Genomic DNA, 24,963 nt, shown 5'->3' with positions numbered 1-24,963 from the left:
ACAACAGGTCAACCGGTACATTAAAAGAACAAAAATCAAAGGTACTTACATTAGAGAGCCAATTTAAAAAATCACTACATTAAGTCATAGTTGGTTACACTCCAGTGCCATAATCCTTAATTTTTTCTTCAATTGTGTGCCAGAAATGGAAATGTACATGACGAACCATTATTGGTTGATCAAGTGGTGCAATGAACTAAGGGAAGTCTCATAAGAGTAAATGTGATATTAACCGTATTTGAATATGATCACGTTATAATAAAAGAATGTTCGAAAATCATTTAAGCCTACGGGGTTACACAAAAATGACACGTGAACTTTATATATTTAATTAGTATATTAAAGTAATATATTAATTAAACGATCACTTAAATAATTAATTGAACTATGTTAAAGGTTTAATAGTGTTTAATTAATAAAAGAGAAGGATTAAATTGCAAATTAGAAGTATCCTAATTGTACAAGGAGGGGGTGGGTCGAAATTCCTAGAGAGTTTCTTAATCCCACTCTAACTTGTCCACCAAGTTAGAAAACCCTTCTAATTAATCTCTTTAAAAAGAGATTAAATTTGTAAAAACCCTAAATATCTATCTATCTCTCTCTCGGTCGAAAACAACAACACCAACGACATTAGACTTTGGTAATTCTTATCAGAATGATGTATATTTTACTACTAGCTAATTAACCTGGGTTCAACCCGGGTTTATTAAAAAAAAGTTTTTTAAAAACGTATCATCACTACTGAAGTTGCGACGAAATGGATTGAGTCTATTCCCAAATATCTATGTGATAATTTACTACAACAGTTTTTAGTTTTGATAAACAAATTGGATATAGCTGACCTTCAAACTTTTACGTATCAAATATACTTGGTGTACTTAAACAACAGACATTATTTGATGATAATCTTTTTAGTTTAAACTTCTTAAATCAAGCTATTTTCTTTCTATATAAGATACTTAGCATATAAAAAAAAATATGTAGCTATATATTTTAATCTTCAAAATATTCTTTTTATTTGAAGATAGATAAAAAAAAATGTCTATATTTATTAAAGTTTCATCAAGACTTAAATGTAAATTATAAAACTATATATGAAAAATTAATAAAGTAAATAAGATAGTGTTAAGATTGATTAATTTTTTTAAAAAATAAAATGTTGCTAAAATTATAATTTTAAATATGATGTCATAATTTCTAAAAACATTTGTAGGAAAGATTGTGAATTTGCCACATAAGAATTTTTTTTAAAAATTCTTCTAAAAACAATTCTCTTTATTTATATAATATATAAGAGATTAAATCACTTAGCATTTAATGGGGTTTTGTTTTGGTTCGACACAACAAGTATTTTTGTTTTCTTCCAACAATTCAATGGAAGTAAAACAAAGCCTTCATACACAACGGGTTTGTGAGTTCGTGATCGGGTACTAGCATACGTTATAGGGGTGTCAAGTGTGCGATCGTAGAGGGGTTTTAGTTTAGACCCTATAATAATAATAATAATTATTAATAATATTATTGAAAGCTTTGCGCAAAGGTACACATATTTTATTCATTACTTTGTTAATTAATAGTATTGCATATACGTTTCTATTCCGCTGCTTACTCGTAATTTGTTATGTGTTTATTTTCATATATTCTAACACAACAAAGGAAGTATTAGCCAGAATATGTGACACGGCCTTTGATGGATTGTTAGGCGAAGGGGAAGGATCATGTCGTCTGTATCTTGCCAATCGGGGCCATCATGTAGATGTTAACATTCATGTGGCTTGGAGAATGAAAGAGCGCATAGTTTGATTTTGGAATGGTGTTGCGGTTTAGTTATGAATTGATTACATTATACTTTTGTCTGTGAGATACTTTAGTGTAATTAGATTAACTTGAACAATCTATGCTAAATCATACTTCCTGTATCCCATTTTACATGTCTTGGTTTGACTCTTTTTATTCAACTTTGATCATTGACATTTTTGTTTATATAACACTTGATATAAATATGTGAATGGATTGGGGTTTAAGTGTACTTTCCATTAATATAAGTTTCATCAACTATCATATAAAACAAAAAAAAAGATATTTACGCTCAAAATTAAAAATAAAAGACTTGAAAAGTCAAGCTATGACATTTAAAATGGGAAGAAGGGAGTAATAAAACATCAAATTCTTTGCAATTTCATTGCTGTAAGTTCAAAAAGTTTAGGCTTAGTTCTCTGTTCTTTTAAATTTAACCAGGTCATATAGATAGCATCAGGCTAGCTAAGTTTGACTAGTGAGTTGATATATGCTTGTACTGTTTGTATTATCAACGAGTATTCATATTTTAAACGGTTTTCAGATTTACCTCGATAACTTGCACTAGATATCACCGTAGCAGACTCATCTATATGCGGTTCTCACCCTGCAGTTTGTTCTATTTATTTGATTTGCTTCAGTGAAAGCAATTATTGTAGGAAGTGGCTATCATACAGCTAAACAGTTTCAGAGCGGGATCAAAGTCTAGCAGAAATAACCCTATATGGCTTATTGCAGACGTTGCAGCCCGTTGAGTCACAAAACAAACTCCAGTCAAGTTTGTCCAGTAGAATTTGCTAGCAGCCAAATGTATGGTAACCTACACCAATGCAGCCAGAACTCGATTGTCTGAAAAATGATATTTGTCGACTGCAGGCAACTTGGTCGCATTTACTGTGTTACAAACCACAAAGAAATGGAAAAAGGACATAGTGCACAGGTTTTACAATTAGTATACAACAGAGAATTGAACTTCAGATTTCTACATGTTGTAACTTAAGTTTCGTGTGATTGATTGACCTTTTGAGTATTAGTCCTTGATTTTGCTTGTCAATTTGCCGATCGTTCTTGTGAGAATATCAGAAGAATGCTATAGTTTTCATGAATGTCTTGTTATGCTGAAATAAAGAAACAAAACTGAAAAATCAATCATACTTTGTTGTTTTTCCTTCCAACTCAATCTTAATTTCGGTAGTAGTAATTTATATCAGTTTATATGCAAAAAGAAAAAAGCAGAATACAATGGTAAAAAAAGTCATTAAAATTGACATCTAGATAATTACCTAAGAAACATAAGATGAAGTCAGCTTTAGCTTAACTTTACATGAGGGTTAATGATGCAGAGGGTTCGGTCCACCAGGAACTAGTCTCTTGTCTACTCCAAATCTTGCATCTATCTCTTCAGCTGTCAAAGGTGGCGGTGGAGAAAAAGGTTGATCCTTGTATAGTAGTCGACATCTTAGGCCTAAACACGAGATACGAACCCTTGAAAGCTTATCAAAGTCGTTGTGGCCGACTTCAGAATGATAGATAAGACTCCTTCCTTGTACTTGAAAAGTTAAAACGAGACAGCAGAAATACGCTACTGCCAAAACCCGGTGGCTGAAAAATGAGCTCTTCATTGTAGTAGTAGTGGTGAAGTTGTCTAAGACTAATTTGTAGGAACAAGTTGCCCATAAATAAGTTTTCAAAAATATGAGTTGTTAGTTTGCATAAATGCTTTTAATGAATGAATGAATTTCTTTTTGGTAACAAAAATAGGAAAATGTAATTCTATTTCTTTAAGGTATTCAGTATATGTGACATATTGGGATCCATGGAATGTGGCAGGGTTACTTATATGTTTGGTTTAAGATGGAACTCCTGCAGGCTTCTTAAATGTATAGGCAATAGGTTATTAGGCTATATATGTGGATTCCATATACAGAATTATATTTGTAATATATATAGTACCTTTTTCTGGGTTGCTCAAACTAGTAGTTAAATACATGATGTAACATGACAGAAAGACTGATCAAAATGTACAATACTCAATGAAGAATGTACAATTCGGAAAGTGTTTACATATGAAAATAGAAACTTTAGTCTTTGATATGGTTTTTGAGACAGTTCATTGTGTCAATTGATATTGTAAGTGAAGCATTTATGGCTACTGCCTGCTAGTCCTAAACATGGCTACTGCCTGCTAGTCCTAAACATGGCTACTGCCACTATGTATATTGTATTGTCTCATTATTGTTAAATGATGGTTTTTAAGTTATGATAGTTTTTATTGTTTGAATAGCTTCTTTATTTTCATAGAGTATAATGAGTTAAATTATCAGTATCGATAGATTTGTACATTTTATCTTACTTTATAATACTCAATATCATGTTAATTGTAAAGTACTTTCAAAACCCGAAAACCAGCTATAAAACATCGATTTCTTTTCAACGTTTCTACTCCTTTTGCATCTTTATAAAGAAACATATCTGCTACGCTTCAACATGGGTTCAGGTAAAAACACACCAACGTTTGTACACATTCAAACTGGTCGGGTCAGGTGAACATTGTCGTTATGTCCAAATTTTGATTATCTGTGAATGGAAGTTAAAACTATTTCATTTAATATGTTCCCAAGTATCAAAATTATTTCAGAAAACTCTTAACATTTTACCTTTTCTTATTCTTTAGAGTAAAACATAATCAACTCTACTAGTGCACAGTGAGTCAAAATTGTCGCTTTCTAATAAGACTAATTGGACGAGAAACACAATAGATGCTATTAAAAGCTAATAAGAAAATCCCAATGGCATAATTCTGAATGCGAATGTTTATCACTAACGACTTATCAACATCATAGAGACAAAGAACAAAATAATAGCAATTGTCCAAGTACAAATCATGAATTGGGGATGCCTATTCAATCTACTTTCCAAGTAAACGTCGAGTACGTAGGTTAGCACCTCTTAATCTGGAAATGAGCTCATCAGCATCATCTTCAAGAGGATTAAGAGCTTTGTTTTGCCTGCAAATTTCAAAATTAATTTTCAGTCAATCAAGTAAAATCAACACAAAGTTAATGCCCGTGGACGTGGTAAAAAAAACAACCTTTCAATTTCTGATCCCATGTCGACAGCCATTTCTTTGAGTTCACCAAGTATGTTACTCAAGTCAGAGAGAGCATCGTCTTGCTTTGTTTTCTCGTACTATAATCATAAAAAGATTATCAGAACTTCAAAATAATATTCAGATTTGGCTACTTCAGTATTGAGAAGCATAGATGAACCCTTCTAAAACGATTCTGTTCATTCAATTTCTAGATGTTGCGCAGTGGAAGCTTTAGGTAACAAGTCAAAAACAGTGAGATTGGTTGACCCAAAACACGTTTGTCCAAAGAAAGTTAAATTTTCTTTTATGCATTAGAGTAATATATAATTACACGACTGGGTTATTAATAATATTTAAATATAATTCTCTGAATACCACGATTTGTGAGTTTTGTGCCTTGAATAAACAGTTTGGACAACTTTTGAATCATTTTTGTTGTTTTTTATTAAAAATTGTTCCTACAATTCAAGATGTAAACATTTCCCAAAGTCTTGGTCTCTTAACACCCAATTTATTTTCTACACCCTATTTGATACAGATAAAGACTTTTTAGATGAACTCTAATACCTTAGCGTATCCAACAAGTAAACTTAAGTAGCAAGTGAAATTTTTTAACAAGAAAAATTTTCATGGAACATGTATCTCAATCTTTAAGAATCATTTTAGAAAAATACCTCAACTTTCTGCATTGCATTTGTGGGTTCAGGGGGTGGTGTTCTTGAATGCCACTGTCCCTTAGTTGGAGTTGTCGTAAGTCCGAGTTTTTCTCTTTGTTCCAAATGGGCACCCTTTCGTTGTGCAGGATCATCTGAAAAACCATCTAGTCTCAGTCAAACACCCAACTTTCATAAATCATAATTTACATAAGAATCTTAAAGCAGAGCCTGATCTTTAAAAAATGCATTAATCACAAGAGTTCTAAATAATCACCTCTGGTGGTCTCTGGCCCTTTTATTGCATGACCCTTCTTAGGCTTCCAGGTCCTAGAAAAGATTCCTCCAAGGCTTCCCAAAAGTTTCTCACCCTGCACCACAAAAAACATAACTTAAAAATCTTGATACATTAAAGGATGCAATGACACTTGAACGCACAACCTCTCAAGGCGAATTATAGTGCGCACATGGGAGTTTTACACAATTCACTCATGAAAGGGTAGATTTTGAATGTGTTTTATCTCAAACACCTCAAATGAATCTAACTGGTTGAAACTTAAAAGTAGCAAAAAGTCTACATTAATGCATATAACCACCTAAAAAGTGTAAGCGAGTCGACATGAGTCAACCCATCCTGTTTCAACCTGTTACAACCCAACCCCATTAACCAATGTGACTAGAATAACTCATACTTAATATGAACCATTTTAATCTATTTTGACCCGTGACCCAGACTACAATTCCAGTCCATTTCTGACAGTAATTAATATACAGTACCAGCTTCAAACCAAGCCCATTATGACCCGTTACCCAGCCTCGGTGCACCCATCTTATAACCACTGGTGGTGCACCACACCCGAACTCACAGAAATTGATAAGAAAAGAATGATACCCTGCTAAGATCCTGATCAATATCAGCTGCAGTCATGTGAGTCCTAGTGATCTGCTCGCCCTGTTGATGCAAAGTAATGATAGTCTTGGTGGCATCTTCACGTATGTTTTCTGCAATCTTTAAGGCACTGTTAACAGTTTTTGTCGTCTCTTCAGCTTTATAAGCAGCATAATGCTCTAATTCTTGCACATCTTGGTTTTCCAATCCACCAGAATCAACAAAATCATTCTTGTATTTGTTTCTTGCGGTGTAACTAACTTTGTACCCTGATCCCTTAACCTCATCATCATCAAACAGAGCAGCTCTGGAATCTTGGGTCAACACAGAAGGTTCAGATGAAGTCCTTTTCGCCTGGTTTAGGGTTGACTTTTTGTCCAACTCATCATCTGAATCAAATGGATTTGTAGTATTTTGACCAGGGAATCCGGGGTCAACTGAGTTGGTTTTGGCAATTCGGTGATGGAAATGAGGTTTCTTGAGCCCAAACATATTGAATCTTACAAGAGTTTACAAGTTTGATTACGAAACAAATGGAAATTTGCGACGACTTAATATACCACCTGGAAAAAACAAGAGCAGAGCCAAAAATATTATATGGCAGTTTTGATGTTACTTACAAAATGTAAGAAAATACCCAATCATCAAAACACTTTATAAGTGAAATTACAATATGAAATAATTCATGGTTTGTTTAAATCATACTAAGTAGCTTTAACTTTCAGAAATTTGAATATAAATAATGAATAACCAATAAAAAATTGTTTATGTTTAAACAAGTAAACACAAGGGGAAGGATGATCATGGCCAGAAAGCATATAAGCCGGTTTACAACTTCTAATAATCATAATCAATACTTCAATATATATGCTTAAATAGAATCTGTTTGCAACTTTTTAACAATATGCCTAAAAAGGCACTTCCGTTTGCAAGACTAAGCAAATTCGCTCATTTTTGCAATCTGCTTGACAAGAGAAGTTAATAAAATGGAACTAAGGAAAAAACTATATTAGTTGAACTTTTTATAACAAATTCGCTCATTTTTGCAATCTGCTTGACAAGCGGTGCTTGTGTGTTATTACAGTACCTTGTATTGATATTGATTAATCATTATAATCAAAATTATTGGTTAAGCCGCATACATCAAAGTCAAAAGTTCGATTTTCCTACGTAGCCTGAACATGTTTTCGGGGCAAAATAAAAACCTAACTTTGACAATTTCATCCTCATGGAAAATTTAAGTCCTCATTAACAAACCAAATGCTTGTAAATAAATCAAAATCAAAAACCCTATTATGAATTTATCAAAAACAACACAAAAAATTAACAAATAGTATATATCAACAACTAGCAAGAAACTAATTATATCTAATCTACACATAATGGGTATATTGTAAAGCTTTGAACTTTAAACTTAAACTACAAGAACCCAATAAATCCTACGCAAAATTGAAAAAGAAACAAAACCCATATATAATAAATAAATATGTATGTATATGAAATGGGTATTATGTATAAAGATCAAATCTTGAAAAAGAAATAATACCTTAGAAGAATGTTGAATGAATTGAGTGAAATACAAGAGGGTTTATAAAGAAAGAAAAAGGGAAGGTGAAATTTTCTTTGAGTTGACTAATGGGGGATGACGGGAGTAGAAAGGTTCTTGATTGATGTCTGTAATGAAGATTTTTTTTTATAGTTATTGAAGAGATCAAACGCGTAAGATAGGATGGGGAGAGGATTTATGTAGACTTTGAATTGGAGTTGAAGTTGATGTTGTTGGTTTTGAATTTTTGGAAATTATATGTTTTGATCTAGATAGATGGCTTTACATTTTCTTTATTATTATAATGAAAATAAACACTACGGAGTATTATTTAATAAAGAAAATTTCTAAGAAATTTCCCACGTTGTAACACATTATTATTATTTTCATGTAAAAATAAATACTCGTACATTATTATTTTCTACAATTTGTTAAGGTGAGTTGGTTACTTGGTTTGTTACTTTGTTGTATCTGGTGTGGGATTTCATAGCATGTGATATGATATTGAGATCTCTTAAATTTCATGTTTGGTTGGAGAAATATGGTAAGATTTGGAATTCATAAAATGTCCTAGAACTTTTTACTTTGTGATTTCAAAATTTTAAGGGATAGCAAGGATTTTAAAACGGCTTTCGGGCCTTGAAGACGTGCAAAGTCGCTAAAATTTAAAAACGATCGTGTGTCCAGAACAAAGAAATATATTCGTATCAATGTGGTCTAGAGTCTAGACTCGATCGTGTTGGAACTTAGGGTGGGGACTGGGTAAGAGTCCTAATCAATATCAATATGAGGACACGGATAACAAATGAATTAAATCCTTTTGTAAAGATATAGCATCTCCTTGTTGAGAGAAAGACTAGTGGGAATATGGGGTTGTGCATTGGCAACTGGGTTTACTACGGCTTCTTCAATACGAATCAGTGACACACAACAATTGATAGTTGATATGAGATCCAGAAGACTCACTCAATCTGAGAAGGGTTATTGTTTTTTCATGACTATATCAGTCTATCACAATCTTCATTAACCTCTTGTCACATTCAACCTGTGACAACTCGTAATTAATTAGCGACGGGTTAGTCTTAATCTCGTTTAAGATTAGTCATTATCATAATCGCGTCTAATTTAGACGATCTTTGACGTGAAAATTATTAGATATTTGGACTTTTGACTTAGTCCAGTTAGACGAATCCTGATGACGTAGACTATTAGCTATCTAGATAAATGCAGAGTCTTAAAAATAACTTTAAATGAATATTTAAAGGTTATGTCTTGTACAAAATAAATAGATTGTCTAGACTTAAAAATTTAAAATTTACTTTGACGAATTTTATTGACTCATCTTAATTTAAATACACGAAGGGAAATGCCTTTATTTTAAATTATAACCTTTTACTCATACGACATTTAATCGTAAGCATTTTACTGAATAAAGGTACAAAATATCTCAAATTTAGGCCACATGGCCGGCCTCACTTCTTGTGGACGTGAGTAAACCAACAAAAAAAAACACCCTTGCTCCTTTTCTTTTCTCCTTTGTTTCTGCGCCAGGTAACACACACACAAACACTTCCAAATTGTTCATCTTTTCCTAATGCAATCTGTTTCAAAGGGGAATAAAAAGGAGATTTCATTAAAATGTTCTAATAATAATCATTTTGCAAGAGTCAATCAAAGCATGACGATCTTCATCATATTTTTCTATTTTATCTCAAGAACACATCAATTGGTAAGTAAACCACTTTCTTTAAACTTTGACTTTTATGAATTCAATCTTTTAATTTAATTTCAGTTATATTAATTGAATTAGTAGGCCAAAAAGATGATATGAGTTATGGGTTTTGTTGATTAGATGAGATTGTACTAGAATTAGGCCTTTGAAATCAAAAAGTGTTAGGAATTGTAAATGGCTAGTAAAATGGATTGTTTTTAGACTCCTTGAACATAACTCTAGTTGTTGTAATGATACACATTTATTTAGAAACGATTTGGTCTGCGGAAAAAGGTCGAAAAATGAGTTTTCTTTTTCGATTAGATCATGCCTCACGCTGTGAGGTTCTGTACAGTTTGACATTTTCATATTTTGATAACTTTAACACTTGAACTTTATTATACGGATTAGTACTTTGAGTCTATATTTTTATGACAATGTCAATGACATTAGAAACTAAAGTCAAATAAAATGGACGTTTAAATCACACTCTTGGTCGTGGCATTTTAGGGTTGATAGCTAAGTAGTTGTACGTAGGATACTTGAAGTTGTGAGATTTGATCCTCACCATTGGTACTCATATCCTAGGTTTTGGATAGACATGGAGACTAGATTACTCATTCTCAAGTCTGCTCGCCCTTTTAGCTCTATGATTGATAATGTGAGTTTGTGGCACCCTTTTTCCTTTTTACTTTGGGCCTGAAAAGCATGTACTACTGTATACACGACTACTTTATAAATGATTTGTCTTTGTCTATGCCATGAGATTTGGCTACTTAAATCATTTGCCTTATGTTTGCCATGTTGACGGCTACCTGAAAATGTGTATACATTTCTTCTGAAATATTGAACTAAATGACTTTGTCTTGCCATGTTGTTGGCTGACTAAATTGTTCTTTGTGTTTGACGAACTAAAATGTTGCCCCTATGTAGCTATCACCAATATGAGATCCTAATGGTTGTCTTGTTAGATTTTGTTCCTGACTGTCATTGTTCTGGTCCGCACCCCACTGTTAGACGGGAAATCCTGTGCGAGGCATATTGGTCTTATGGTCTGGTCCGCACCCCACTGTTAGACGGGAAATCCTGTGCGAGGCATATTGGTCTTATGGTATGGTCCGCACCCCGCTGTTAGACGGGAAATCCTGTGCGAGGTATATTGGTCTTATGATTTGCTCCACACCCCACTGTTAGTCCTGTGTGAGGCATATTGGTCTTATGGTTCTGGTCAGCACCCCACTTTAGACGGAAAATCCTGTGCGACGCATATTGATCTTATTGTCGGACTTCGGTCTAGACTGTCATTATATATTGTTAGACTTTGCTCCCGGCTGTCTTGCCTTAAATAACTACATGTCATTTTGTACTCTCAATGACGACTAAACTTTGGTCAAACACACTGTAAACTCACCAACTATTCCGATAGTTGATCCTCTCAAATTTCATGCTTTTCAGTTAACCAACGGTAAGTCTTGAATCGTATTTGGCATTATAGTGCCATCTTTTGACTTTGGACGTGCAATTAGCATCAGACATTTGAGGACTCTCATGTTTTTAGTTCTAATTGTATTAGACTGTCCAACTATTGAACTCGTATTTAGTGGGCCCAGTTCCAAATGAGGATGACTTGTATCCGTATTTTGGGGTCTACATTCTAAACGATTGTACTTGCATTAGACTTGTATTTGGTATTAAATGGATGTAATTTCTATTAGCTTATGGTTAGTACGCAATTATTTGTTAACCATATATTTCCGCTACAACGGGGTGTGACACAACCTTTCTCACAATTCTCAATAGAAAATCATCAAAAAAAAATTCAAAATGAATATTCAAAAAATAATCCAAATTTTGTGTATATTTATGCCACTATTAATTCAATTTAAAAATAAATATTAGAAATTGGATCCAAATTATACCGAACCATGGTCTTAAATACTTATATTTATATGGGAAAATGATTCGTACTGCAGACTTGACTTAAGCTTAGGTACTGCCACTTTATAAAAAATTACAAAGTAAACCTTTGGATTTGATAAACATACATAGCCTCCCCCCCCCCCCCTTTGAATTTTACATAACCTCTCTCTGAATTTTACATAATTTTCCCCTGCTTTACCTAACATTTATATATGTATATACACATGGTAAACATTTATTTGTTTTTCATTAAACATGGGTGAGAATGCTCATCTATCATTTATTTATGCAAAGGTCACTATCATTTAGATAGTATCCGAAAGCAATCCTTCTACGTAAGTATAGGTAATATTGTTTACATCTCAACCAATATATTGGAACCCGAAACCCGTTATTTTTACATTTTATTTATGGGTGAGAATGCTCTAAACATTGCCAATACTCTTTTGGTATAAGATTCTGACCAAAGATAATGGGTTACACAAACCTTACATATACTCGATAATAATTTCATCAATTTTATTTAAAAGTTGGGTCAAGCTCCTTAGGTAAACTTTCACTTGGCCCAAGTTCATGTGAAAGTGGGTTTAGCATAAAGGATCTGTTTCTTATTGGTCTGCACTTCTCATTTCTTAAATTAAATTTGGTCCAATCACATTCACATCACACGCAGCTTAAAGTATTGTTTCATTCAGTATAAACTGAACTCATAGTCAACCAATTTAGACAAATTTTGCCCTTTATAAGCAGACTCAAAACAGTCATTAATGTAGTAGACACCAAACAGCAAGTTCATTTGCTTGGCATCTTAGTAATAACCGAACAAAGTTACAACAACGATGCCCAATCCTGTGGGGTATGGGGTCAGTGAAACTATTTGATAAGACGATTCATTTTGTAGTTCTGTAAGTAAGCTCATTGTCATTTTAGAAGAATGGAACTTTAATAACCAACAGTCCAACACTAAGCATCTACAACAAACGAGCAACCCCAAGTTGGCTGCCCTTGGTTCACCTAATGAGAACCTACTCCCCAAAGCGGTTTCCTCTTTCTACCAAGAACTGAAGCTTTTTGTAATCTTGGCCCTCCCATTCGCCAAGTCTTAAACGCTATAGCTGATGACTTGGCAGCATCATACACTTCAAAATCAACAAATAAGATAAGAGTTATTTATTCAACACATTTTAAAAATGCAGTAAAACACAAAAAATAGATGAGTTATGCAAATCTCACATTTTGTTTCTTCTTTTGTCAATAGTGATAAATATTTTGGGGTCAACACGGATGCTGCAGTATGTGCCTTGATCAAGACCTCCTTATACCTTGTCTGGAAAGCAACCAAGAGTAAAGATCCAATGGTCTTGTCACCAATCCTGATCCATTCAGCAATGAACAAAATACTATAAGTTAAACAACAGACTTGTAGCAACAATAATATAAAATCTAAACATACGTAAAGAATATGAAAAACATATCCTTCAATATCAAAGCACTAGTTTAAATAGCCAGTGTAGAACACAGGCAACTTTGTACTAACTTTTGTTGATAAATCATTGTGAACTAGAAAATATAGCTTATACATACATATGTATTTTGAGAAATAAGAATGCGCACAGACACATGTTAGATTTATGCGACTACATTGATTAAAAGCTTAATGAATTTAACATCCATTACCCCATGATGATCAGTAAGAATCATAAAGCCTAAATACAAAACTTCCCAACAAATTTAGGTATAACATAATGTAGATAGAATCATTGTTGCTAATGGCTGAAATTTTGCAGCAACATCATCATGTTTAACAAAAAAAAATAAACAGATTGTGTATAAACCACAGATATTAGCTAAAAAGATGGACCCACAAAAAGATACCACAAGGTAGTTCCATATGTCCTATTTCGATTACTAAGAAAGAATATGGACTAAAACGTGGTGGTTAGGGAAGATAATTTAGCTACTAAACCCTAACACTTTATACAGACTAACCCATGGTCTACCCCAACACTGAATTAATTTGGCTAGAAAAAGATGAAGTAACCGCCAAATGTACATGTCATCAATTTTGCAAAGATTTTATCAATAAATTGAGGTGAAACCAATGAGAGATGATTAATTATTCAATATTCATACATGTTAGCTTTGGGCGTCTAGGCTAATATATGTCCATTGTAGATTGTGATGTGATGTCAATGTTATAAAGTAAGTGCAAACAAAAGCAAATAATGTGAAAAGATACTCACAACTGCACTATTTTGCATCCTAATTCATAAAAATATGAGCATTGAGATCTCAAGTCCACGTGTGCACCATCAGCTCCAATTTCTTCCCGAGTTCTGGCATGAAAACAAGATAATGATAAAGAAAAATGATACCAAACATTGTTGCATAAACAAAAACAGATGGAGTCAATTGACTAACTTAGATCTTGAGCCAATCAGAAGTCGAAGTCATAAATCCTAGTATCCTTTACTGACCAATCAGAAAATCAAAGTCACTTTAGATGTTTTTCCCCAAGTTGAGGTAATGACAACTTACAAATAAGAAGGAAAAAAAGAACTTACATATTTATATCTTTAAAAACGAGCATTACACCAGGTAATTTTGTAACCCCCCCTCCAAATATTTACAAAAAAAAAAAAAAAAAAAGTGAAGAAAGCCTCAATTTCCACAGCTGCTAGTAGCCCACAACTTTGAAAACTCTTAAATAAGTTGGAACAGCACAAAACAAGTAACAACCTGACCTGTTCTCTTATTTTCTTTTCCAGGCATACTCTGACCCTTACTCTTACGTTCTTAGTTCTATTTCATCCCATTCCGGCCCTTTGTATATATGCACAAGGTACTAATTAAATTACACGATTGTAATAAAGACGCTCCTTTTTAATTTATACCAAGTCTAACATCAATCATCAACAGTCATAAGGCAAATCAAAATATGAAGCAAGAAACTTTTAACTGACCTGTTATTATAACACGGAAGAACGCTGACAGACGCCACCTGTCTCAAATGCAATTCTTTTGCAAGCCAAAATGGCAATTCCGCCTTCGACTTGGGTTCAACCTGATTTTACAAAACACTACCGTCAATGATACTACTTGTCGAAATATGTTATAGTCAAAACATAATTCAGTATTACCCTGGTTGTTTCATTGGATTCAACCAAACCAACTCCGTTAACTGCTTCGAGAAAAACCACGGGCACAAGCTGCGAAAAATACGCACCATTATATCAGATATTAAACATTACAACTAAAAAAAAATTAAAAGATAGAGATTTGAACCTCTTCATCAGCTAAGATGTCATCAAGATCATAATATTGGGCCATAATCTAAGAAATAAAACTGCATAAAAAGCTTAATTAATTATTATATGCACTAATAATAAGTGAATTTTAAAAATGGGCCCATTAGAACTAGAAAAATGTGCAGGGCGGGTAGGTTTGATAACGGGTCGAAACGGGAAGTCATTTCAGGAAGACAGGTCAAAACAGGTCACACTGGATCGACTCATTAACTGGAAAAATTGTCTGTTTTACCAAAAAAAATTCATCTTTTGTGCCAGTGATCTAAACCTTGCTAATTAACTGAAGGATCAAGAAAAGGCTGGTTTGATTTGATACAACAATTATGGACCCATACGAACTACAACTCTTGGATAAGAAATGAAACAGCGGCTAAAACTTCGCATAAGCCACTGATAACTTAATAACTATATAAACATAAACAACCTGCCAACACATTAACTATTTGCCTGGTATTGACTCAAGGTCAAACATGGCCATAACTAGAAAGTTAGACCATTACAATGAGCATGAAAACTTTGCAGAATATAAGTGTACAGAGACCATAATGTAACATAAATTCATAAACAACATCCCTAATGACAACCGCTGCAATTTGTAAATGACCAAAACCAAAAGACCTGCTATAGATAATCAAAACCCACGGACCTGATGCAATGACCATCCAAATTTCCAAAATCAAGGGACCTGATGCTAAAAAAGTGATACATAGAAGTTCTAAAAAGTGATTCGGAAGTCTGTCGCCATCTATCCTAAATCCTAATAGCAAAACCCCAAACTATAGTAAGTACTAAGAACCATCTGGTCATCAATTTCTGGTAAACAGTGCTAAAAAAGGGCGTACAATCAGTAAGAAGAATATATGATGGTAAAAATTTTCTCTACCAAGGGCAAAGGATATCCAAGGGCACCCAAGGGCACCTCATTGGAGATAGCCATCCCAATAGAATGAATACTCTCTACCCGCATTAATGAACCGGCATGCCCATCTTCCACCCAAATTGTCTGGTTCATCATTTTCTGACATATTGAGCAAGTATTTCTACAAACTACAACACAAATGTAAATAAATAATTTGGCATTGTCTAAAAACAAACTAGAACACCATAAAAACAATTGCAAAAAATAACTTCAACGAATCCAAAAGGTCAAAATTTAAACTTATAGCGCACAAAGCAACAACTGCAAACTAAATTATGTAGGTGAAAAAAGAAGCTCAACTAACAACTTGGCTTTTACCAGTTTCGAACACGAATATGCTCAAATAGGATGATTTAGCCAGCAAGCTTAGAATATCTAATAATGGTAATCAACATCTCAATATACATAATGCTCAAATACTTATCCATTTGCAAATTTTTTATAAGAAAATGCCTAAAAAGCACTTTAGTTTGCAAGACTATGTACCATCAAGAAAAATTGATAAAATGAAAATATAGGGAAAAACCAACTTACATATTCTTACATTGATATTGATTAATCATTATTTTCAAAATTACCGGTTAAGCGCATACATCAAACTCAAAAGCTCGATTTTCCTAGGTAGCCTGAACACGTTTTTGGGGCAAAATAAAAACCTAACTTGAAAACTTCATTCTAATGGAAAAGTAAAGTCATTGTAATAAACCAAACACTTGTAAGTAAATCAAAAACAAAACCCTATTTAAAACTCAAGAAAATAACACAAAAAATTAACAAGTAGTATATATCAGCAAGAAACTAATTATATCTAACCTACACAATATGGGCATGTTGTAAAACTTTGAACTTTAAACTGCAAGAAAACGCAATAACTCATATGCAAAATTGAACAAGAAATGTGTTGGTTTTAAGAAATAATACCTTAGAATGTTGAATGAAATATCAATGGATCGACAATGGGGTTATAAAGAAAATCAATGATTTCAATTTTCAACTGTAAGTATGATGCTGTGTTTAGTATTTAGTTATTCACTATAATTGAATTCAATAAATGCTATATTTAGTTGGTTAAAAATGTCCTCTGTTTTGTTAACCAGTTCTATTGTATTCTTATTGTTACAACTTATACCTAAGACATTCTTGCAAGTTTTAGGAGTATATCCGGAACACTTTTGGTAACTGCTATGTTTTTGTTATTTGGAGTTAGTGTTTTCTTCCCCCTGTTTGTTGTTCACCCCGGAACATTTGGTTGCAAAATAAACAATGCAAAAATATTTATGTCGCGTAATGAACTATTTGGATGTTTATTGTATGTAATGAACTTTTAAATCTATGTTATTGGATGTATCTGACCAATCAAAAACTTACAAGTGACAGCTTATATGGTTGTCACATATACCTAGGTACATCCAATAACCGAAATTTGAAAGTTAATTACATACAATAAACATTTAAGTAGTTCATCACACAACATAAACATTCTTAATAAATAAAAATAACCATTAATTATTTATTTTTTACTTAATGTATATATGCACTATTTATACATTTAGTCACTTAATATATTTAGTATTTAGATAACTAAAATAAAGAACGGACCCTTAATAAAAAAATAAATAAAACTATTATCACTTTTCATTTTAGAAAACTTAAAAATATGTTTGAGATTTGAAGGTATGAAGAAAAATATGAAAAAATTAAATGAAAAATAATAAAATAATAAAAAGATATTTTTAAGTATCTAATTCAAATGTGAAAAACATTATTTTTTGTTTCATTGAGAAATAACTATGCCTAAAATACGTTTTCAGTTTTCATGTTTTCTATTTAGAAAAATCCAAAATTTGAAAATCATTTTTTTTTTATCAAATGAAGAGGATAATTTTGAAAAAAAACTATATTTGAAAAAAAAAAATAGAACCAAACGCATCTTAAAGTTTTTTCAGTCTCGTAAAAACAAACAACACAACGTTAAGGGCTTGTTTGTTATTTTAGGCATTAAGTGACTGAATTGATTAAGTGACTGAATAAATAAGTAATGTATGTTTGGATTAAGTCAATACAGTTGTTTTTTGTTTATTAAGTTAAAAAAACAAATATTTTTTATGACTTAATAAATTAAGTATTTTTGATTAAGTCATGACTTAATTTATTAAGTTTTAAACAAACACCACTTAAGTTATTATGTTAATTGGATAAGGAAGATCCAAGTCCGTGTGTATGACATAATTGAAAGATAACGACATTATGTAACAATGTTTGGAGACCCGATATTATATATATGATTTCACGTTAGCTTGAGCACTGAGAAATGTGACATTTTTTGGATTTTTATAACTATATTCAACTGGTTGTTTTACCCACAAATCTTTGTGAGCCTTCGATTCTATTATGAGGTTTTAAGGCAGTTGGGAGACGTCTCGCATTATAGGCACGGATCATTGTTAATCCGATCTTTATTTTTATCTTTATATATATTAAAATAAAAGATAACTGAACCTAATACCAATTACAGCTCTCAATTTTGTCAAATTAAAAATTGTTGATGCATAATTATAAATACAAAAATTAAAATTCACAATTTACCGATATATTATCTTTATCTTTATATATATTAAAAGACAACTGACGCAAAGATTTATTGACCAATCATAGCTTTTAATTTTGTCAAAATTAAAAATTGTTGATGTCATAATTATAAATACAAAAATTAAAAATCACAATTTACGGATATTTAATTTATGGATATCCTAGATATTTATTTTTATCTTTATATATAATAGAAGACAACTTACCTAATAGCTTATTAATCAATCATAACTCTCATTTCTAGCAAATTGACTTTTGATGATGTCATTATCATTTAATTAATACGAGTATATTAAAATTGATTATAAAAATAAAAAGTTCTAACATAGGTTGATCGTAACTTATATATAAAGATACTAGGTTTTTGACCCGCGCGATGCGCGAGCTGTATAAAAAACTATATAATACACTTTATATATAAAGAAACGATAGCGAACATATTTCATTATAATTACGTGATGTGAACTATATAAATAATTTAATAATATATAAACATATGGTTGAACAGAAATAGATTCAACCAAAAGCTTGACAAAATATAAACTTAAAGAAATAGACGGACTTAAGCTATTAAGCTATACTTTAAATTATCATTAAGAATTTAGTAATATGTTTTTCTTCTAGTAATTCTAGTAATTTGCCTTTTGTTGCCACTAAATGATCTACATCTAGAACATGTATCATGTAGTCGTCTTGTTACAACATAACTCAACAACATACAATTTGATCCTTAATGTAGAGTGACAATTTCACTACATTTCTCTCCAAAAAAGTTAAAAGTCACATGAAAAATTACAATTGGCTGGATATATAATTCAAAGAGGATAATTTGACTATGTCATATGTGTTGAATGTTCTTCTTAACATCCAAAAAGTAAAACAGTTATATTCATTTGAAGGTGTTGCTGCGACTTTTAGAAATGGTTTAAGGGTGGGGTAGGTCTCGGACTCCGGATGATTTACAATTACTTGAATTTATATGACTCAATTTTTTTGGGGGGGTTTTGCTAAACGAAACCCTAAGGGTTTTTGTTAAAGTGTATTAATTAGTTGTACGTTTACCATAAAACTCATCTTATTTGTACTTACCGGCTATTGGCAAAGAAGAAGGTATACACCAAAGTAGTTTTTATACTTAAAAGAGGATATTGTTTATTAAAACAAAAATTTTAAATTTGGAACATATATTCAAGGTGTAGTTAATATAATGTTAAGATTTATAAGTTTCGATGTTATCTTTTAACTAATTAAATCTAATTTTTACACTTAATTTGTTTTATTTATTTGTTTTATTTTTGTATATTCATATGGTTTGAAAACTTCCATATAATCATCATAAGAAAAAAAAAGAAAAGAACTTTATGTAATGTTGAATAAAAAAGATAATGAAATATCATTAGGTATAGACGTGATTTTTTATTTAAAGAGAAGATATCATTTTATCTAATGAGAAGATCTTAGATTTCTACAATATATTTATTTATTTATTATTTATTAATTAATTAATATATATATAGTTTTTTCTAAATATATAGTTTATTTTTAAAAAAAATATGGAGTTGACACATAAGATAAAATCCTATGTGGCATTTTTTCAATATAGTTTAGATTTGCAAGAGGGCTTTAAAAAGCTTGTTTAACTACTTTTTTATAAGAGTTATAGATATGAAAAATACAATCTATATCTATCTATACTTCTATATACTATCTAATAAAGAGAATCCACCTTTTTATTTTAGGTAATTCTACCTTTAATTTACCAGAATTGTCTTTGACTTTTTATATTTAGCCCTAACTGAATTAATTTACACTCTAAACCTTTATTTTAATAATTAACACTTTAAGTCCTTATCTTCTAAAAAATACACTATCACAATTACATCAACCAACACCACTTGATACCGCCACCAAAACGAATAGTACATCACCGACACCATTAGATCACCTTCCCACCGCTGCCTCCGCATTACGCGAGTACCATACTCGTTATATTTTAACACAACTTAGTCTTTAACTAGTATAATAAAATAAAAAAATCCAATCCATTTAAAATTACGTTTCTATGTTTAATTTTATTTTCAATTATAATGTGTAACAATTATATTTTAATCTTTATGTTTATCTCTATTTTTTTTATATTTTAATTTTAAACTTAATCTTCTCTAAATCTTTTATCTTCTTATCCTAATCTTAGTCTTAAGTTAATATTCTTGATCATATTTTAATTTTAATTTTATTCTTATCTTAATATATCTAAATCTATATTAAAAGAGTAAGAATCCTAGCATTTTAAAGTCCTCTTCAAAATTAAACCTATTTTAAAACATTGCCACCTAGGATTACATCATATGTGTCATCTCCATAATTTTTTACAATATTTATCTTATTTATATATGTCAAAAAAGAATTTAAATATTAAAATAATCTCCATAATTTTTTACAATATTTATCTTATTTATATATGTTAAAAAAGAATTTAAATATTAAAATAAAGACTAACTAGCTAATTAACCCGGGTTCAACCAGGGCATATTAATAATAGTTTTTTAAAAGCGTATGATCATCCTGCTGAAGTTGCGACGAAATGGATTGAGTCTATTCTGAAATAACTATGTGATTATTTACTACAACATTTTTTAGTTTTGATAAACAAATGCATATAGCTACCTTTAAGCTTTTGTGTATCAAATATATTTGATGTACTTAGACAACAAACATTAATATATTTGATGATAATTTTTTTAACTTAAACTTCTTAAATCAAGCTATTTATTTTTTTTTATATAAGATACCTAGCATGTAAAAAAAACAATATGTAGTTATATATTTTAAACTTCAAAAAATTCTTTTTACTTGGAAATAAATAGAAAAATGTCTATATTTATTAAAGTTTCATCAAGACTTAAATGTAAATTATAAAGTTATATGAAAAATTAATAAAATAATTAAGATAGTGTTAAGATGGATTAATTTTTTAAAAAACTACAATGTTGCTAAAATTATAATTTTAAATATGATGTCATAATTTCTAAAAACATTTGCAAAAAAGATTGTGAGTTTGACACATAGGAAATTTTCTACAAAAATCTTCTAGAAACAATTCTCTTTTATTTATATAAGAGATATACAAAATTAAAAATATAATAGTTTAACTTTGGATATACGTAGGATTCCCTACAAGTACATTAAACTAAATAAAAACTTTATATACACATAATTATAAGAAAAAATAACAAAATCAAATCCCATATCAAAATTAAAGCACGTACATTAAAAAAATAACATAATCAAATCTCATACCAAAACTAAAACAGGTATAAACTTAACATATATTTTTAAATTTGGAAAGTATTTATTTATCAAAAATTTGTGTTTTTATCCTTTTTCTTTTTCCAAGTAATTTTATTATTCGATGAGTGAGAAACCATTTTCTTTTTATGTTTTATACGGGTTTTTAATATTAAAAATATTTACAATCTTTACTATTTTTTCAACTTTTTTACCACGCGCACATCGTGTGGGTAAAAGACCTAGTATATATATATATATATATAAGTAATTGGATGAGAATCCCCTGATCTCATGTGCCATTTGTACCCACTAATCTCCCAGCCAGGTTAGTGTCCAGGTGAAACTTAACCACATTATCTGAATTTTGCCTTTGGCTGTAACATCCCAAAACTTTTTGACGTTGACCGTTAACTTGCTGTTAGCGACCATTGAAAACTATGTGCTTTATATGTGCTTATGTTAATTAAATGATTAACGTGAGATATGTGTTAAAGTGATTTAAAGTAATGAAATTAATATTGATAATGATTTATAAAGTCAATTAGTGTTCCCGGTAAGATATAAGAGTTGTTAAGTGTTCCCGGTTGCGTTAAACGAGTCGGAAAGGGCCGAAACGAGTTGTAACGAAGTGCGAGGGCCTAGATGTAAAGTTTTTAAAGTTTCCCCAGTATATATATGTCCTATTGGACGACCTAAAGGCTGGAGAAACAGATCAAAACCCTAGAAAAGTATTTCACACAAAAACTAGGTTAAATCTTCAAGTTATCGTCGATTTCAGGGGATTTCGGAAGGGTTTTTGCTTGGTTTTCGATCCGTTGATTAACCCTGCAGGTATGATATCATCAATTGATTGTTGATTAAGTTTTAAAGTAGGTTTTGTCCTTGTAGATTCGACCATGAGGGCTGGGGTTGTTGGAAGTTGAGATTTTCGGTTAAAAACGGCGTTTTCGTGAGAAAAATTATTAATAGAGTTGACTAACTATGTCAAGATCAAACTTTAATGTTTAATAATGTTGTTTATATGTAAATAAGTGAATCCCAGGTGTTTAATTAGATCCATGTGTGTTCAATCGTGTTTTTGAATCAAACGTTGTGGTTTCGGGTCGTTTTGATGATAAAAAGAGGGATTCATTTATGCAATTGATTCAAGGATCAATTGGTGTTTTCAATGAGTCATTAAGGTCTTATTTTAAGTGTATTTGATGTTCATAAGACCTGGAGATGTGTTAAAGTCGTTGGGATGTGTTTGGTTAGGTTTTGGAGTTGTTTTTCACGTCTGGTCGTTGTAACTCCCGTTACGGTTGTGTAACTCACGTTAGCTGGGTAATTGCGATAACACCTCCACTGTAACTCCCATTACAAATTTTCATAACTCCCGTTAGGCGCGTAACTCCCGTTACAAATATTCGTAACTCCCGTTAGGGATTGATTTTTGTAACATTTTTAAACGACCATAACTTTTGAACCGTAACTCTGTTTTTGACGAATAAGCTATGCACGGAATCGTAAGAGAGTCTATTTTCTAATGGTAATGCTTTTAAAAGATGATGATGATGTCAAGTTTTCAGAAAGGTTAATTTAGTGAGTGAATGCCGAGTTCCGTCGAGTTATGTAAGCTCTAAAACATTAATCGAACCTCCGATGCATCAAGCTTTGTCATGGGTCATGTTTATAGGTATCTAGACCTGAGTTATGACCATAAGTAAGTGGATATTTGATTAGCTCATTATATCGTTTAATGATTATAGGTAAGCCGAGAATAATTGCAAAGCTCGATAACTGACGTTATCATTTATTGTGCTCTTAATGTGCTCTTCAACGAGGTAAGATACATGACTTTTCTCATGCTGGAGGCACAACAAAAGTAGTTTTCTCTAATTAACCTCTTAATCGGATTATCTTATGTGTGTCGGGTTATCCGGGTCATGCGGGAGGTTATATGGGAACATATGCATGTTGAAGTAGTTAATTATGTTGTGATGACATTTAAAGTTGAAGTAATTATATGCATATGTAGCGTGATGATTACAATGATGTTTCCATGAAGTGTATATGATATGTGTTGTTGAAATGATTTATGTTGATACGTTGACATTTAAAGTAAAAGTAAGTATATGCATATGAAAAGATGATGATTATAAGGACTTCATCATGTTATGTTTATGATATGTGATGTGATGTTGATAATGTCTTTGATATGCCTTAATGTTGATATGTGATGGCTTGTATGTGGGACTTAAGTATGACATGTCTAGTTCACTAGATACACGTGGGAATTGCTATGAGTTGTGCACGTTAGTAGGATTAAACGTTAAAGTAGATTAATTAGGTAATGAATACCTAATGTTAAAGTAAAGTGTGAAATGTGAGAAATCGTTCTAGCCTTAGCGTTAGTGCGTAAAGGTAAGAAAGATAATTACGTGGAAAATGCTATAGTTAAATACGTGAGATTGACGTGGGAAGTGTTAAGCTTAACTCGTACTAGTTGTAATGCTAGTGCGTAAGACGTGGGAAATCGTGCTAGGTGTAATGCTAGTGCGTAAGACTTGGGAAATCGTGCTAGATGTAATGCTAGTGCGTAAGACGTGAGAAATCGTGCTAGTTGTAATGCTAGTGCGTAAGATGTGGGAAATCGTGCTAGTTGTAAAGCTAGTGCGTAATATGTAAAGATGTAAGTCGTGAGAATAAGTCGATTAAGATAGATATATGAATATGTGAGAAAGATGTACATGTGATTTAAGACGTGGGATTACAAGGTGACGTGGGATTTAATAAGATGTGTTGAGACTTGTGATAAGTATGATGTATCGTTGATAGGCACAATTAGGAGTATATACTCTACATGTGCTAATATGTATACGTGGGATATGTTTATGTGTGTTATGCAAAGATATGAGATGTTCATTAAGTTGTAAGTATATGATGATATGATATGAAGATACGATTGCATTATATGTATATGTTGATACGATATGATGATACGTTAGTGTTGCAAGTATATGTTAATATGATACGAAATGTGAAGGGATGTGGGAACAAGTAAAGATGGGATTATCTTACGGTGTTTGTGGATGATATGTAATGTGATCATGTTTCGATATATAAGTACGAAGAAGTTTTATGAAAGTAAAATGAAGAACGTTTTGTAAAATGCGTGTATCTTACTTAGCTAATTTTATTAGCTAACACTTGCTTTTATGAAAATGTTGTGTCCTTCAGGATAAGCAGGTTTGAGCTAGGAAAGGATTA

The 24,963-nt window shown here is 31.5% G+C and overlaps 2 protein-coding genes and 1 long non-coding RNA gene across 3 annotated transcripts; 1 reads left to right on the top strand and 2 right to left on the bottom strand.

The window, feature by feature from the left end:
* Positions 1 to 4,570: 4,570 nt before the first annotated feature.
* On the bottom strand, positions 4,571 to 8,215 carry LOC122606950 (SNAP25 homologous protein SNAP33-like). Its single transcript, XM_043779850.1, has 6 exons — positions 7,977 to 8,215; positions 6,434 to 6,993; positions 5,819 to 5,912; positions 5,563 to 5,696; positions 4,889 to 4,986; positions 4,571 to 4,805 (listed from the first exon to the last, which is right to left on the bottom strand). The coding sequence occupies exons 2-6, from the start codon at positions 6,920 to 6,922 to the stop codon at positions 4,706 to 4,708; spliced, it is 915 nt and encodes a 304-aa protein (XP_043635785.1). The 5' UTR covers positions 6,923 to 6,993; positions 7,977 to 8,215; the 3' UTR covers positions 4,571 to 4,705.
* Positions 8,216 to 9,460: 1,245 nt separating this feature from the next.
* On the top strand, positions 9,461 to 10,559 carry LOC122607717. Its single transcript, XR_006325080.1, has 2 exons — positions 9,461 to 9,705; positions 10,276 to 10,559. It is a non-coding gene; the product is annotated as an uncharacterized LOC122607717 (long non-coding RNA).
* Positions 10,560 to 12,328: 1,769 nt separating this feature from the next.
* On the bottom strand, positions 12,329 to 14,955 carry LOC122607716 (DNA replication complex GINS protein PSF3-like). The gene is made up of 6 exons (XM_043780744.1): positions 14,893 to 14,955; positions 14,748 to 14,816; positions 14,571 to 14,671; positions 13,851 to 13,943; positions 12,841 to 12,980; positions 12,329 to 12,746 (listed from the first exon to the last, which is right to left on the bottom strand). The coding sequence occupies exons 1-6, from the start codon at positions 14,935 to 14,937 to the stop codon at positions 12,622 to 12,624; spliced, it is 573 nt and encodes a 190-aa protein (XP_043636679.1). The 5' UTR covers positions 14,938 to 14,955; the 3' UTR covers positions 12,329 to 12,621.
* Between the last annotated feature and the right edge of the window lie 10,008 nt (positions 14,956 to 24,963).

The sequence above is a fragment of the Erigeron canadensis genome, chromosome 7, assembly GCF_010389155.1.
Source record: "Erigeron canadensis isolate Cc75 chromosome 7, C_canadensis_v1, whole genome shotgun sequence".
NCBI classification, from domain to species: domain Eukaryota; kingdom Viridiplantae; phylum Streptophyta; class Magnoliopsida; order Asterales; family Asteraceae; genus Erigeron; species Erigeron canadensis.
The sequence above is the reverse complement of the archived record's forward strand: the minus strand, read 5'-3'. Positions and strand labels throughout refer to the sequence as shown.

Coding starts and splice junctions, on each gene's coding strand:
- LOC122606950 (XM_043779850.1), bottom strand. CDS start 6,922: ATGTTTGGGCTCAAGAAACCTCATTTCCATCACCGAATTGCCAAAACC. Junction 5,913..6,433: donor TTGATCAGGATCTTAGCAGG/GTATCATTCTTT, acceptor TTTGTGGTGCAG/GGTGAGAAACTTTTGGGAAG. Junction 4,987..5,562: donor ATGCAATGCAGAAAGTTGAG/GTATTTTTCTAA, acceptor TTATGATTATAG/TACGAGAAAACAAAGCAAGA.
- LOC122607716 (XM_043780744.1), bottom strand. CDS start 14,937: ATGGCCCAATATTATGATCTTGATGACATCTTAGCTGATGAAGAG. Junction 13,944..14,570: donor CTTCCGTGTTATAATAACAG/GTCAGTTAAAAG, acceptor TTTTCATGCCAG/AACTCGGGAAGAAATTGGAG. Junction 12,981..13,850: donor GGATGCAAAATAGTGCAGTT/GTGAGTATCTTT, acceptor TGAATGGATCAG/GATTGGTGACAAGACCATTG.